Consider the following 13268-nt stretch of genomic DNA (forward strand, 5'->3'; position numbering starts at 1 on the left):
AATAAAAAGAGTAAGGCAGAAGATCTGGAAGGACACACATGCAGAGAGCTACTTTTCCTGGAGGAACAACACAGGCCCTCAGATACTTCTGGACACTTTGAACTTGAAAGCACATAGGACAATGGGATTTTGAAAACTGAAATCAAAGGAAAGGAGAAAGTTGCCAGATGAAGCTTCTAAAAAGGAAATTCTGGTTCAAAACAAAACAAAGAGCAGAACGGCAGACGGGCCTGTTCCTGTCAGAGGTGCAGTTCTGTTACCAGAGGTTCTGTCACAGAACTGGTTAGGTTGGAAAAGACCTGTAAGATCATCAAATCCAACCACTGGTTACCCCAGCCCTGCCAGGCCCCCACTAAACCACGTCCCCAAGCACCACATCTGGGGGATGCTCATGCTGGGGGTTCCAGTCTGCCACTGCTGTCATGCAGAGCACCCACAAGAAGAACAGCAGGTTGACCAGTCCCAGAATGAGACCACAGTCCTGGAGGAAATCTGAGTGGAGACCCATCATTTACATCCACTGTTTCTCTCAGTACACAAGGGACTCTTTCAGACACGGAGGGCAGGAAACAACTCCATCTTGCCAGGTGCTCACAAGCCAGGAATGGACAGAAGGAAGGGGAGAAAGAGGGAGCCACCAGCATGCTGTTCCCAAACAACACAGGAAAGAATAGAACAGAACTCAACTGAATCCCCCTCATCCAGGACTTGGCCACCACATTCAGCCCACTGCAACATGAGCTGACCTGCAGAGCCCTGGGAAGTTCTCCCCTGATAGCACAAGGCCAGTGATGCTCTCTGAACCATGCCCAGCTGTGTTTAAAGCACATAGGGAGCAGCTCAGCTTCATCCACATTTTTTTTAAATTTTGAGGTTGCATAGTAATATCCACATTTCATACTGTGTCCCAAAATCTGGGGTTAGCAGATTACTCGAGGCTGCCTTACCTTCACTGCCACATGGAGCTTGGCTGTTTTCTTAGAAGGTCCTGATGCTTCATAAGTCGTACCATCAACATCTACAGACATTGTGAAGACTGGGGCATGGACTGGACCAGACTGTGACAGCAGCTTATACTGAAGCCCTGGCCTGATTTGGTTCAGCCTCATCAGAGCATTCATGAGATCTATTGCTTTACTATCTAGTACTAGTACAAGATAGTAGAAAGGGTGGGGGAAGGAGGGGGAAGGAAAATGAACAAAACAAGATGAACAGAGAAATGAAACAGTTTGCATTTCAGTGCCTTCTGTTTGTATCAAGGAGCAAAACCACCCCTTGGCCTCTCAGAGGGTGAGGAGACCCACAGCGCTGTTAAGGCTTTAATATGACATTCTAATTTGGAGTAGCCACTACAATTACCCGGTTTTTATATTAACACAACTCCTTTGCAGCTAGCTGCACTCTTCCTGGCTGCTAGAAAAGGAGTAGTGGGGAATCAGGTCCAGAGCTGGCATGCAGGTAGCACAATGCAAACAGCCCCCAGGACTGGATCCCAGCAATGCCAGGAGACTGCCAGTCTGTGCAGATAAGCAACATTAACGTTTTCTGGATTAAACTTTTTTTTTTTCTTTGTGGGAGGTCTTGGGAGACCAACAACTAGCTCAGGAAGGGGAATAATGCAGAGTCCAATCTTCACTCAGCAAAGTCAGTGCAATACTTTGAAAAACCCACAGTACAGGGACATGACCGATAAAATCTCTCAGCTGCTTGGACAACTTCAATTCTAGTGTAACTTGATGGGTAATCCCAGTTAAAAATGCAAATCATTCAGTTAGTAAAACATGTCAGGGGAAATTCAGATGCACAGTAAGAGATGTGTTTGACATTCCAAACGCGGGGTGATAGAGACAACATCTTTTTTGTTCCAAAGACTTTTTCACATGCTCTACCACACCAACACAGAGAAGCTTTTAAAGCAGCTCCCTCTGTACAATAGATCTTTGAAAGCAGAATAGAGAAGTGCTGCACTTACTTTTCCTCAGATTACGCTTCATTTTTTTATTTGGATCCTTGTCATCCCCGACACTGTCTTCAAAGGGTCTCTTCAGAGCAGACGAGCCTGTACCTGGGGTATAAAGTTCCTTGTAATACGGATATGCCATTAGAAAAACAAGATTGCACAGCAGGAGTCTGATGAGTGCCACACGGTTCCTGGCTTGTTTATAGTGACAAGAACCCATCCATCAGTCACAGCTTTCTTATTGCTGCACAGAAGCCAATATTGGTTTACTGCTCAGTGCACCAGGCCATGCAGGATGGCTGTGGCCAATACCAGGTGGGAGACAGGCCCTGCAAACCTGCAGGGCTCTTTTCCACACTTACTCTGAAAGCAAGAACTCCACCAGTGTTGTTTTTACAAAAAATACAAGTGGAAATTTATTTTTATTAGGTGTATATTGTTTTCTAGGAAGAATCCTTGGGTAATTGCTATTATTGACACTCATTATATGCATTTTGACAGTTTGCAGTCTTTACTCCCCAGATAAGAATCAAACACTACTTCTGCTCTTTGGATGGCAAAGGCCTTTCTGCTTAAAGAAATTCATCAGCTATATTGTAGCTGTATTGTATCCCTCTTGGTATTTCTAGAGAACAGAAATTCCAGATTTTCTCCTAACTAGGAAATTTTTTTTTTTAAAAATCACCCTTTAAAAAAGCCTCCACATTCACAGCACATAATTCAGGAACTTCACCCATTCTGAATTAACCCCTAGTTTACTGCCCAACCAGTGATTTTTGGAACAAATGATACCTACCTTCTTTGTCAGTTACTGACCAGGAATATTTCTGAAATGACTTATTGGATGGGAGGGGATCCATTTCCAACACCTTATAGATCTGCCCAAAGGCTGATAGTCTGAGTGCATGCTGCAAGGGACAGGAGAAACAGGGGTTACATCAGCAGCTGGCCAAGCTTTTAGATAATCACAGGACACGAACTGGCTCCTGTGAGGAGGCAGCTTCTCCAGCCGGGGACAACGCCACTGTCTGAAACCATGGAACCCGCTCATTCCTGGAACACGGCGTGCAGGGGGTTCCCCTGGCAGGACTGCCGTGCAGGGGGTTCCCCTGGCAGGGGAGGGCTGTGCTAACGAGCTGTGCTAACGAGCTGTGCAGTCCCCTGTCCCCAGCCTACCTGGGCACTGTGTGTAATGGCTTCTTTTTGCTGCACGCTCAGGTACGACAGAGCGTCCGTGGGCTCGCGCTCGCAGGGGTCGTGCAGCCCCGGCCCTCCTGTGGGAGAGAGGCAAGGGATTACTGGCAGGAAAGGAGGCAAATGGAAACAGGGGCTGACAGGGGATGCTGAAGGCTGGGACTGGCTGCTGCAGAGCAGGGAGCACACCTTCTCCTGCAGGGACGCACAGCTCATACAGAGCAAGCTGACCCCGAGGTTTTAATCCTTGCAGCAGGGACCACAGCACTCAGCAGGGTAACACTGCCCGTGTGTGATAACATGAACTGAAAGCAGTAGGTTTAAATATTAAAAAAAAACCAAATAAACAATAATTTGGAGAGCTATACAGTCTATTTATTTATTTGTAACCTCTTAATGAGATAGAGGTTAATTTATACACATTCCTTATTTATACACATTCCCCATTAACTTCTCCTGCAGTGGCAGTACTCACTCACACAGTGATCACCAGGCAGCCTCCCTTTTTTACTTTAATTTTACACCATTAATTTCACCCCACAGCAGGTTCAGAGTTCAAGGCAGGCATTTCTCATCTAATCCTTCAGCAAGAGGTAAATTTAAGGCTGGCTGATCAACCCCTCGTGTTCCTGGAGTTCATTTGGCCCCTTACCGGGAAGCAGAATTCCAGATGCCAAACACTCCATGACTCGCCGCAACGCTTCCCCAGCGCCCAAAGGTCTATTACAAGTACCTATAGATTTTTCACATATAAGCTCGAGTGGCTAGAAGACATTAAATTACGATTAGTATGGACACAAGGGTAGCTGTGACTGCAGTTAAATATGGAGGGGCAGAGGGGAAGAACATTCACATCAGGTGACTCATTTTTAATCCACTATAGGTCTAAGGGACAGGCCCATCCCAGAGGAGGCCCCATCCTCGTTCATGGCACACGTCTTTGTCCCCTGCTCTGAGCTGCCTTCAGAGGACACCAACTGCTCTCCACTGTCTGCCCAGGGAGTTGAAAAGGAGAAGCCTCTCAAGCCAGGTCAGGTGAGTGTTCTCCACCTCTCTGTTTTCAAAGAGAAACACCTTCACCACTGACCTACAGAGTGTTCCTCTCTGGGCACGAGAGCAAACCTGCCCCTCTGAAAGGGTAAGAGCTGCTGGCAGGAATATTTCCCACTGTCATGAGCAGGGTTGTTTTGGAAAGCTAAGCAAGAGGGACTGAGGCAACGAGTGGGATTCTCTTGCAAACGCTCAGGGCTGTGTGAGGCCCACAGCAGTTGTGTGTCCTGCCATGGCATCAGAACACACGACAGACTGAAGGAATACTGTCCTTCTCTTCCCTGCACAGGGAGAAAAGGCAAAGGGCTTTAAGGAGGAGTCTCAGAGAGGACACTGCTTTCTCCTGTCCAGACACTGCCACAAGTCTCAGGAGATCTGAGACCTGACCCTGTGACCTGGAGCTCTTTCTGTACTTACCCAGCCTTTCAGTGGTGCCCATGTGGGGACTCTGTTGCACAAATCCCGCAGAATACGAAGGACAATTACACATGATTTTAGTCCATTTGCCCTGGCCTAAAACAAACAAAATGATTCCAATACACCTGCAAAAGCCTGGCCTTCAATTTTGCTTTTCTTTTTAAATGCACAGAGTCCTGGGATAGATTTTTTTTTTTTAAATTATTATTACTTAATACTTAATCAGCTTCATGCAAAATAAAAACACTTATATAAAAGTACAAGACTTGAATTTAGAGAGAGACATATAAAAAAAAAAAAGGAAGCGAAATGTCAAGATTGCTTTTGTAGCCTCATGACAACTCTGCACCAGCTGGCTGTGTCCCTGCCACGTTTGCCCTCGGAATTCTACACCTTTGCTCTAGGAGGGGCTAGTCAGAAATTAAAGAGGCATTCAAATTAAAAGTGTCTCAAATTAAACCTCGCAAGGCTACGATAACAACAAGGTAAGAACAAAGAGCCAACCTGAAACCATTTGGCGTGCCGCAGAGACGCCAAGGCCTCCAGGCATTTCTGCCTGTCCAATAAGTCCGGAGGATCTTTCATCGCAACATTGTCTACTGGTAAAAATGGGATAAAAAGAGACAGATACAATTTGACCAAGGGGTTTCTGTCACAGTACAAAAAGAGCGGCAGCATCTCAATGAGATAATAAGACTCCCAGAATTTTTAAGTGCACTGTGTTATTTAATTTAAACAAGCCATTAAAAGGTAGTAAATGTGCACGTGTGCAACAGAAGCAAAGGCATTCACTCCTTGTAAAATAATAGTAATAATAAAGGTGGCCACTGCTACAGACAATCTGGGATCTTATTAAAAATGTAGAACACATTTCAGGGCAGAAAATAGCTATATAGCACTTTTCCTTTTTTTTTTTTTTTTTCTGTTGGGATGTACTGGGCTTTTTTTCTTCTTCTTTCCTTCTCTGTGACTTTTATTCCACAAAGGTGGCACAGAATTTCAAAGCTTCTTTGGACAAGAGGAAGATATTCTCAGGGGGGGTTATAAAAACAAATGTAATAGAAAGTGAAGTTACATCCATGCAACTGTTGAGAATTCCACAGAAAAACATTGAATATATTTGAAATAGTATTGCATGGACAGTACTAGCCAGTATAACTCAGGGAAAGAAATACATGGAAAATGCTAGTACAATATTGCAGTTTGATTAGTCTTCCATATAACCAGAGCATATGAAAGAGTGAGAGGTTGGTAACTTCCACATCATCAATGTATTCCACAGGAAGGGCCCTCTTGTAAAAATCTGCCCAACAGCAACTAAAATCAAGAGAGGAAGTTCAAAGATGCATTTGAGAGACAAGACACTGGTATTTTCTGTGCAGGTTTACACTTTTTTCCCTTTTTTTCCCCTTTTATTCCCCCTTTCTCTTTTTTTCATCTGGCTTGCAACAAACTGCCTTTAGCAGTCACATCTGAGTCTGTGTTAAGGGACATTATGCATCAATCCCCTCTTCTCTATTTATTTATTTTAATCCTGAGGAGTTCATAGCATTCAGATTCCCTGGAAACTCTTTTCCAAGAATATAATATATTCCTAGTATAATTGACACATTTTGTATATCTCTGCAATCAGATTACAAAGGTACTAGTTTTTGCTGACATGAGAAGAACACACTGGAAGAACTAAATGAACCCATGACTCAATTAAAACCTTGAATATATTATTTCTCTATGAATACACCATTACTCTTGACTTAAAAATAAAGATACTCTTTTCATTACTCATAATGGTCAGTTCTCCAGGTCTTTAGAGACCTTTGCAGAACTGAATGAAATACAAAATCCATTTCAAATGGAAGACTCTGCTAGACAAGCAAAGTCCAGCAAGACATTTAAAATACCAGGACAAGGTAGGAGAAAAAAAGTACCATCAGTTTGTAGTAGAATTCATTAGTGGAATCTCCAAGTAGATTTTCATGGGTTACTTTGAACAGTATTGGCAATTGCACGAGCAATTGCCTCCCCTCCTGTGGCCTTCCCCTGGTCAAAGCACTTTATGTCACGATGGAAAAAAGAGCCCAGAGCCAAAAAACCCCTAAGTGTAAAACTGAACAGAACCAGTATCTTGTCTGACAGGTGATGGTTGCAGTTCACAGCTGCTGGCTCAAGTGCTATAAGCTCATTTTCTAACCCCTGTGAACTTCGCAGCAGATATTTGCATTGTTTGTTATTGCCCTCATCAACAGCAGTCCAGGATTGGGATTAATCACTCCTCTTGTCTCCTTTCCAAATGAAGGCTGCAAAGTCTCAAAGCACTGGATTTCTTTGAGCACAAAAGGTCACTTTGGAACGCAAGATTTGTTTCTAAATTTCCTTTGCAGTTTCGTTCTTTCCAGGAGTGACGTTTTGTGGCACGTGATTACTGAACATCCATCTGTGTATTTCTGTGAGGAAACTTCACTGGGACAATATAAACATCTGCTTAAAGCTCAAGTATTGTATCAAACAAGTACTGTCAATGAATGATCAGAATCTTATTTTAAAACGTTAGAAATGGCAAAGGTGACTGACTGCAAAATGATTAATTTTTTGTAATGAACTGGGACTCTAAGTGCTGTACAAGGCTTTGGTAAAGCGTGTTGCAGCCACTGACAAATTTCATTTAATTTAATTTGTCCTTTAAGTTAAAAACAAATAGAGTAAGTGCCATCTGTCATTCAGGTGAACCCAAAAAACCTAAGATTTGCTTCAGCAAGTTAGAATCATACTGCTTTCTACAGGATTGAGGGTATTTCCCAAGGTCTAATTTACAGATATTTGGACGATTTTGCCAATTGCCAGTTCAGTCCCAGTGCCCTGATGTTGCAGTCAGCCAACTTTTGGGTGCAAGATTCTATTAAACAGAAAGATGAAGAGAACAGGCAGTGAGGAGGGCGAGCGGCTTGCAGCGGGCTCCCTTCGGACCCCTCGGGAGAATGGCATGTTTCTTCATGCTCTGCCAGTCAGGAAAGTGAGACCCAATCGAAATTTCAAATGGGAGTGCAAAGCTTTCCTTTTTCTCTTGTAGTTTTAACGAGGGCAACGATCCAAGGGGTTTAATAAAGAGCAAGTGATAAAGCCCTGACGTTCGCTCCCACTGTTGAGCGCAGAACCAATCCCTCGGGAATTCTCTCCCCACTGCTGGACACATTCTCTTCACACAGGAGCTGCCAGCTCCATTCATCTGCAGCTGTACAAGGAGCCTTGTCTCCTCTGGATAGGGAAGGTCAGAGCCTGGGGCTTGTTGCCCTCCAGAGGCATTGGCCCCGTGGGAGCCCCACTGGCCACGTGTGCCCGGCCAAGGGTGGCAGAGGCAGACGGGCCGGGCAGTCCCGCTCCAGGAGCAACGGGATCTCAGCCCCACTTTGGGAAACCAATTGTTTGTGATGACATCATTTTGTTGGTACTGGGCGCTCAGTAACAACAACTGATTCGCAAGCTACGAGGTTCTGGTTTGGAAAGCCCAATTTATATTTGATGCTGTGACTGAAAACTCAGTTCCTTAAGGGGTTGAAAATTTAAACTGATGCAAAATGCAGGAAAATTTAGGTGCTTGACTTCTCAAGTCAACATGAGAAAGCAGAGCTTTATGGGTAGCTGTTTGTGAGAAACACCGAAATGCACACACACACTGGGCCGCTATTTATTTTTGCTAACAAGCAGCAAAAACAAATAGGACAAACACCACATCTCGAACATGAACACTTCTCCAAAGAGGTGGGGACTGAAGAGAAATCCAGGAATGTTTTTCGATACATTCTGACATCAGGGCATGAAGGCACACACAGCATTCCTACAGAACAGATGGGAGCACTGGGAGCAGGGGCCGGTGGCCTGACCTTGCCGTTGGTTAGAGGACAGATTAGTGCTAATCCCACCGCCCGAAACCTTGGTCAGTTCCCCGCAGGCTCCGCGCCCGGAGCCGGCTCCGTCTTACAGGGAAGATGAAAGGCAAGCTGAGCTGCAGTTTGACCTCCTTCATTCCAAATAACACAGGGAGTAAACTAACAACTTTGTAAAACTGCACAAGAAGGGGTATTTACATTTGGCTGCCATCCTTCAGGGGTACTGGAAAAACATGGCACTGCTTTGCAGATCAAGGTGTTTCCACCGGTTTCTCCAGTTATTTTCCCTTGATATTGGACATGAAACTTCTTTGGTCTCAATCTAAGTGAAAGTCACCTAAATGTGGTTGAAAGTATTATGGAAAAAAGTATCCCCCCCCCCTTTCAGTTTACTTTGTGCTATCTGCACCATGCTCACACACCTTGAACAGGAATGTGATAAAGGTTCCCTTGTGCTGAATCAGCATCAAGGAAGCTGGGCTTTAAAACCAGATCCATGACCCTGTTCCCTGTCTCATCAGCTGTACAGGATGACACACAGCACCACTCCAAGAGAGGTGGTAAAACCAATTTAAGTTTAACAAAAAAAATAGTAGGGAACTTTAAAAACTATTTTAACATACTGAAAACAAAATAGAACACCTACATACTAAGTATGAGAAAGCATAAAAATTCCAATCCCCTGTCAGTCTGAGATGAGTTCAGAAGTCCCTGAACTTCACTGCCACAACAGTATCACTTTTTGCAAGAAAATACTTGGGCCTTTGTGCAAAATTGTATTCCCTTATGGGAACCTCACAAAACCTTCCCCATGAGAATTTGTTCTGCACTGGGTGCTCTCCCCTCAACATGGATCAGCTGCAGCAGCTCCAGGGCTGATCTCAGCATCTTGTGGGAAGTTGAACAACTAAAGCAATATGCAGTTTATTTTTAATGGTCTTGTAAAGAGCGTGGTTACTAATTTGAGGATAAACAGCCAGTGCAATTAGGGGATCTTTGCCATTCATCTGTTCTGTAAGATTTTCTGCATTCAGCTGCTGCCAAAGTGTTCCATGTGGTTTGGAAGGGGATCCTTCCTGCCATCGCCTCCAGCAGAGTGAGGAGCAACTGACCAACATTTCCCGGCCCGCCGGTGTTTCAGTGGGAGAGGGAGGAAGCAAAGGACTCGTGGCAAGTCTAGAAATGGGAAGAGAGCGACAGGGAGTTCCCTAAGCCCACACGGGCCCAGCTGCCTCAGTTGTCATGACAGAGAGTGGCCAGTTGGTCAAAGGTCTGACATCATCCAGTGGCAAAGTTTCTAGGGATAGGTTTGGGAAGCGGAAGCAGAAATTACTGACGAGATTTTAAAAACACGACAGAGCGTGGCTACGTTTGCTCTTCTCTACTGCTCTGGGTTTGTTTCCAACCTCCCTGGTCCTACCAGTCAGCATTCCTGTCACACGGGCACGGAGCTGTGTCGGACATCACGCCGTGGGGGAGAAGGAATGGAAAGGACTAAGTGACAGTTTTCTAGATCTATTTCGCTCTAAGGACATGAGGTACAAGGTTCAATTCAGAAGCAAAAGTGCTGTAGCACAGCACAGTAACTTCAACTGTATCCCAGTTAGGAAATTCCTAAAGCCAGAAACATACACATTGTCAACCAATAAAAACCGAGGGCCAGGACGACACGCTGGCGAGCTTTGCAGGAGAAGGTTTTCACAGAAAAAGAGAAACGTTTTTATGAGTTTTTCAAGAAACTACGAACCAATCCCACTTGACTGACTTAATTTGCAAACAAGACTGTGCAGCACCAGGTGCTCAAGAATTAAATAGCAAGTCTAAAGAAAGGAGAACTAAGATCTAATTGTATGTTGAAGTTAACACTAGGAATACTGCTGGTAAATGAAAATTAGGTGTATTTACATGGAGATTAAGTGACTGGTGTCTTTTTAAGGCACAGGTAACGTAACCCATGGTGGCGATGGCCAGTCTAGTCAGTACAGGATGCAAAATCAAAAGCCTGCTTCCCAATTTACCCCTGTGCTGCACAGTCAGGGCATTGAGCTAGAACAGTCTTAAACCCAAGTTAAAACGCTCTGTGTACCTCCTTCCTTCTTCTCTGCTTCATCTCGGATGAGAGGGGACGTGAGTATCACCTTCAACGTGAGCTTGGGCTCCTTTGTGTTACGGATAACAATAGCTGCCTCATTTACATGCTCCTCCACCAGATACTTCTCTTCTGTAAGTTTCTGAAAGTCACCAACAAAGATTTCAAGAATCTCCCAGTCAGCTGGAAGGCTGCAGAATCTGTCTGTGAGCCTCAGCTGGTGAGAAGCCCACAAGACACTGCAATAACCAATAAGGCCTTGCCCTCCTCATTCAAACCACTTCAGACATTTCTTTTCTAGCCCGTCCTGCCTTACCACTTGCACCATTAACGTGCCTTGTATCCCAGTTCTCTGCAGTGATCTCTCTGCAGGTCTCTGGGCAGTCCTTTGGGACTCTCTCAACCTCCAGAAACACAAGGAGAGCCACAGATGGCTCCGAGTCCTGCAGCCAGCCCTCCTGCATGCGAGTCTGGCTCACAGACCACAGGGGCACAACATATATCTGATGTCTGTCCGACTCCTTCCCCTGCTGCATCTGCTCTCCTGCAGCTCCTTTATTGTGGGGAGGAAAATGGCTGAGCATCTGCTCAGGATGAGCCTTCAAAGCAGAAGCTGCTGACATCTGTGTACGGCACTTGTTCCTTTTGTCCACTAATGGGCCTAAACCCTCCTTCCCCTCTGGCACCTGAGCCCTCTGCACAGCCTCTCCTGGCCTCCATGCCCAGACAGCTGGAGTGTTTCATGAGTCAGAGCCTCATCTTTGCTGTAATCCCCACCATAATTCCCCCAGGATCTTACCTGCCTGTCCCTTGGATTTATTCAGTCTTCACATCTTTTAATTACATCTACTCTCCCATTTCATCTCACTTTTTTTGAAGCACATACTAACTTTTCTTCTCACTTTCAACCCTCCTCATTTCATGCCTCACTACAAACAAAATTTACTCTTTTAGTACTCAGTACATCCCTATCATTTTCCAAAAAGTAAAATGAACTCTTTACTCCTCAAAAGATCCTTTGCATTTTCAGCTGTGGATAGGGCCACATCTGCAGGTACAACATTAGCTCATTAAAACAAGCCCTTTGTGTGAGCAAATAATGGAGAGAAAGGCAGATCAGGAGAAAAGCAGGTCGAGTTTGGTCGTGGTTTGGAGAGGGGCACCTGCAGTGGAATACCTGGGCAGCTCCTTGGCACCAGTGTTTGTCAGTCTGGAAGCTGAACTCATTCCTCAGCCTCGGAACTCAGGCACAAAGGTGGTCTCCCTAAACAAGCTGTGAGTGCTGCCTGCTGCATGTCAACATCAGAGTTAAACAGCCAGAAATAAAGTGAATATGAGCTGATTAACACAGCCAAAGCGAGCGACCACCTAACGTGACACCTTCTCCCTTCAGCAGCACAGAGGGGATCCTGTGGGAACAGCCCAAGCCAAGCAGCTCCAAGGGGAACTGCAGGCTCAGGCAGGAGATGGGACAGCAGCAGGGACTGAGGGACACCCTGGGGCAGGGGAGGTTCTGGCACTGCAGTTCAGCTCACACTGGCTGGCCCAGAGAGCCCAAACGTGCTGGGTTCGTTCCACACACGAAGGTCACTGCCCTCAGTGTGCCTGCACACACAGGAGGAGGCAACAGCAGCAGGAGGGTGTTCCATTTTGTGAGCAAGTACTTCATGGCACCACATTAAACATCTCACACGCCCCAGATTTCGTCCTAGATTCAAACTATATTCCTTTATATCACTTGTCTTTCTTCCTGGAACAAATTGCAGCCTTTCCCCAAATACCCTTGGCAGTGCCGCCAGTTCAGGACTGCCCCAGATTAACTCACCTGAATTTGAGCTGGGAGATTGTCTTTAACGATACATAACAAGGTCTTTGTGGGTTTTTCTTTGCACATAAGAACCAGCTCCAGATCCATATCGTCCTTTATCAGCAAGCCCTTTGCAACCAAGCCAATTCTCATCACACCACAGAGCGTCCGACCACCTTGATCCCTGGAAATGAAACAATTTGAGCTAATTAAAATGGCATTTTAATCTCCAGATGTAGTTTAGGGGAACCTTTAAGAGCCACAGTAAAGAACTTTCAAAGCAATGTAAAGACACTTTAATTTTGAGTACTGAAAGACTGCAACAGAAGCCAGTTTTGCAGACTGGGATTGCTTAAAAACATGAAGAGAAATGCTCGTCTCATCCAGTTGTCTGCAAAGTGTTTACTGCAGGCTTGGATTACTTTTTAAAAAAAAAAAAAAATCACTGTTGCTGTGGGGCTGAGCTGCTGGCTGGGACTAAACCACAACAGTACAGGAAGGTAATGGAGCCTTTGTTGGGCTGCTGGATTATAAAAGGGTTTTTTGTGTATTAAACTGCACAAGCCCCCAAGCAACGTGGCTGTGGATTTGCAGTGCTGTGTTAAAGGGACATATATTTGCTTCAAACTGCTGAGAGGTTTGTCTGCTAAATGCAACTTCACAACACCACAGCAAAATAAACAAAGACCCAGAGAGCAACTGCTGCCCACACTGGGCTCACTGCCATTCCCTGCTCCCACCCCAGATAGTCCAAATATATCCCCTTCCTTCTCTGAACATTCCCATGCAGCAGAACCAAGAGACACAGGGACTCTTTTCTGGGAGGAAAGGACCTGCTGAGAGCAGCACAGGGACACTGTGAGGGGA

At 45.2% G+C, this 13268-nt stretch overlaps 1 protein-coding gene and 1 long non-coding RNA gene across 14 annotated transcripts in view; one reads left to right on the plus strand and one right to left on the minus strand.

Annotated features, from left to right (window-relative positions):
* The window catches only part of STRBP (spermatid perinuclear RNA binding protein), a 59579-nt gene that overhangs the window by 21940 nt on the left and 24371 nt on the right, over window positions 1-13268 (minus strand). For 10 of the 13 annotated variants that reach the window (XR_003571462.1, XR_003571464.1, XR_003571463.1 and 7 more), the window contains exons 4-12: window positions 12420-12585; window positions 10592-10736; window positions 5126-5220; window positions 4622-4717; window positions 3807-3918; window positions 3137-3234; window positions 2757-2868; window positions 1973-2065; window positions 948-1147 (exon numbers count right to left, since the gene is read on the minus strand). Coding sequence is in view for 10 of the 13 variants with exons in the window: in XM_027885927.1 (XP_027741728.1) it covers window positions 948-1147; window positions 1973-2065; window positions 2757-2868; window positions 3137-3234; window positions 3807-3918; window positions 4622-4717; window positions 5126-5220; window positions 10592-10736; window positions 12420-12585 (1117 nt within the window). In the remaining 3 variants the exon portion in view is untranslated. The remainder of the gene's footprint in view (window positions 1-947; window positions 1148-1972; window positions 2066-2756; window positions 2869-3136; window positions 3235-3806; window positions 3919-4621; window positions 4718-5125; window positions 5221-10591; window positions 10737-12419; window positions 12586-13268) is intronic. The other 3 variants (XM_027885928.1, XM_027885932.1, XM_027885931.1) reach the window with 2 other exon arrangements.
* LOC114058511 overlaps window positions 1-13268 on the plus strand; it is a 33045-nt gene that overhangs the window by 8384 nt on the left and 11393 nt on the right. The window contains exons 2-3 of the long non-coding RNA XR_003571465.1: window positions 4038-4189; window positions 7018-7130. This is a non-coding gene — a long non-coding RNA (uncharacterized LOC114058511). The remainder of the gene's footprint in view (window positions 1-4037; window positions 4190-7017; window positions 7131-13268) is intronic.

The sequence above is a fragment of the Empidonax traillii genome, unplaced genomic scaffold (genome assembly GCF_003031625.1).
Source record: "Empidonax traillii isolate 1590-97213 ecotype Southwest subspecies unplaced genomic scaffold, ASM303162v1 scaffold174:size915687, whole genome shotgun sequence".
NCBI classification, from domain to species: domain Eukaryota; kingdom Metazoa; phylum Chordata; class Aves; order Passeriformes; family Tyrannidae; genus Empidonax; species Empidonax traillii.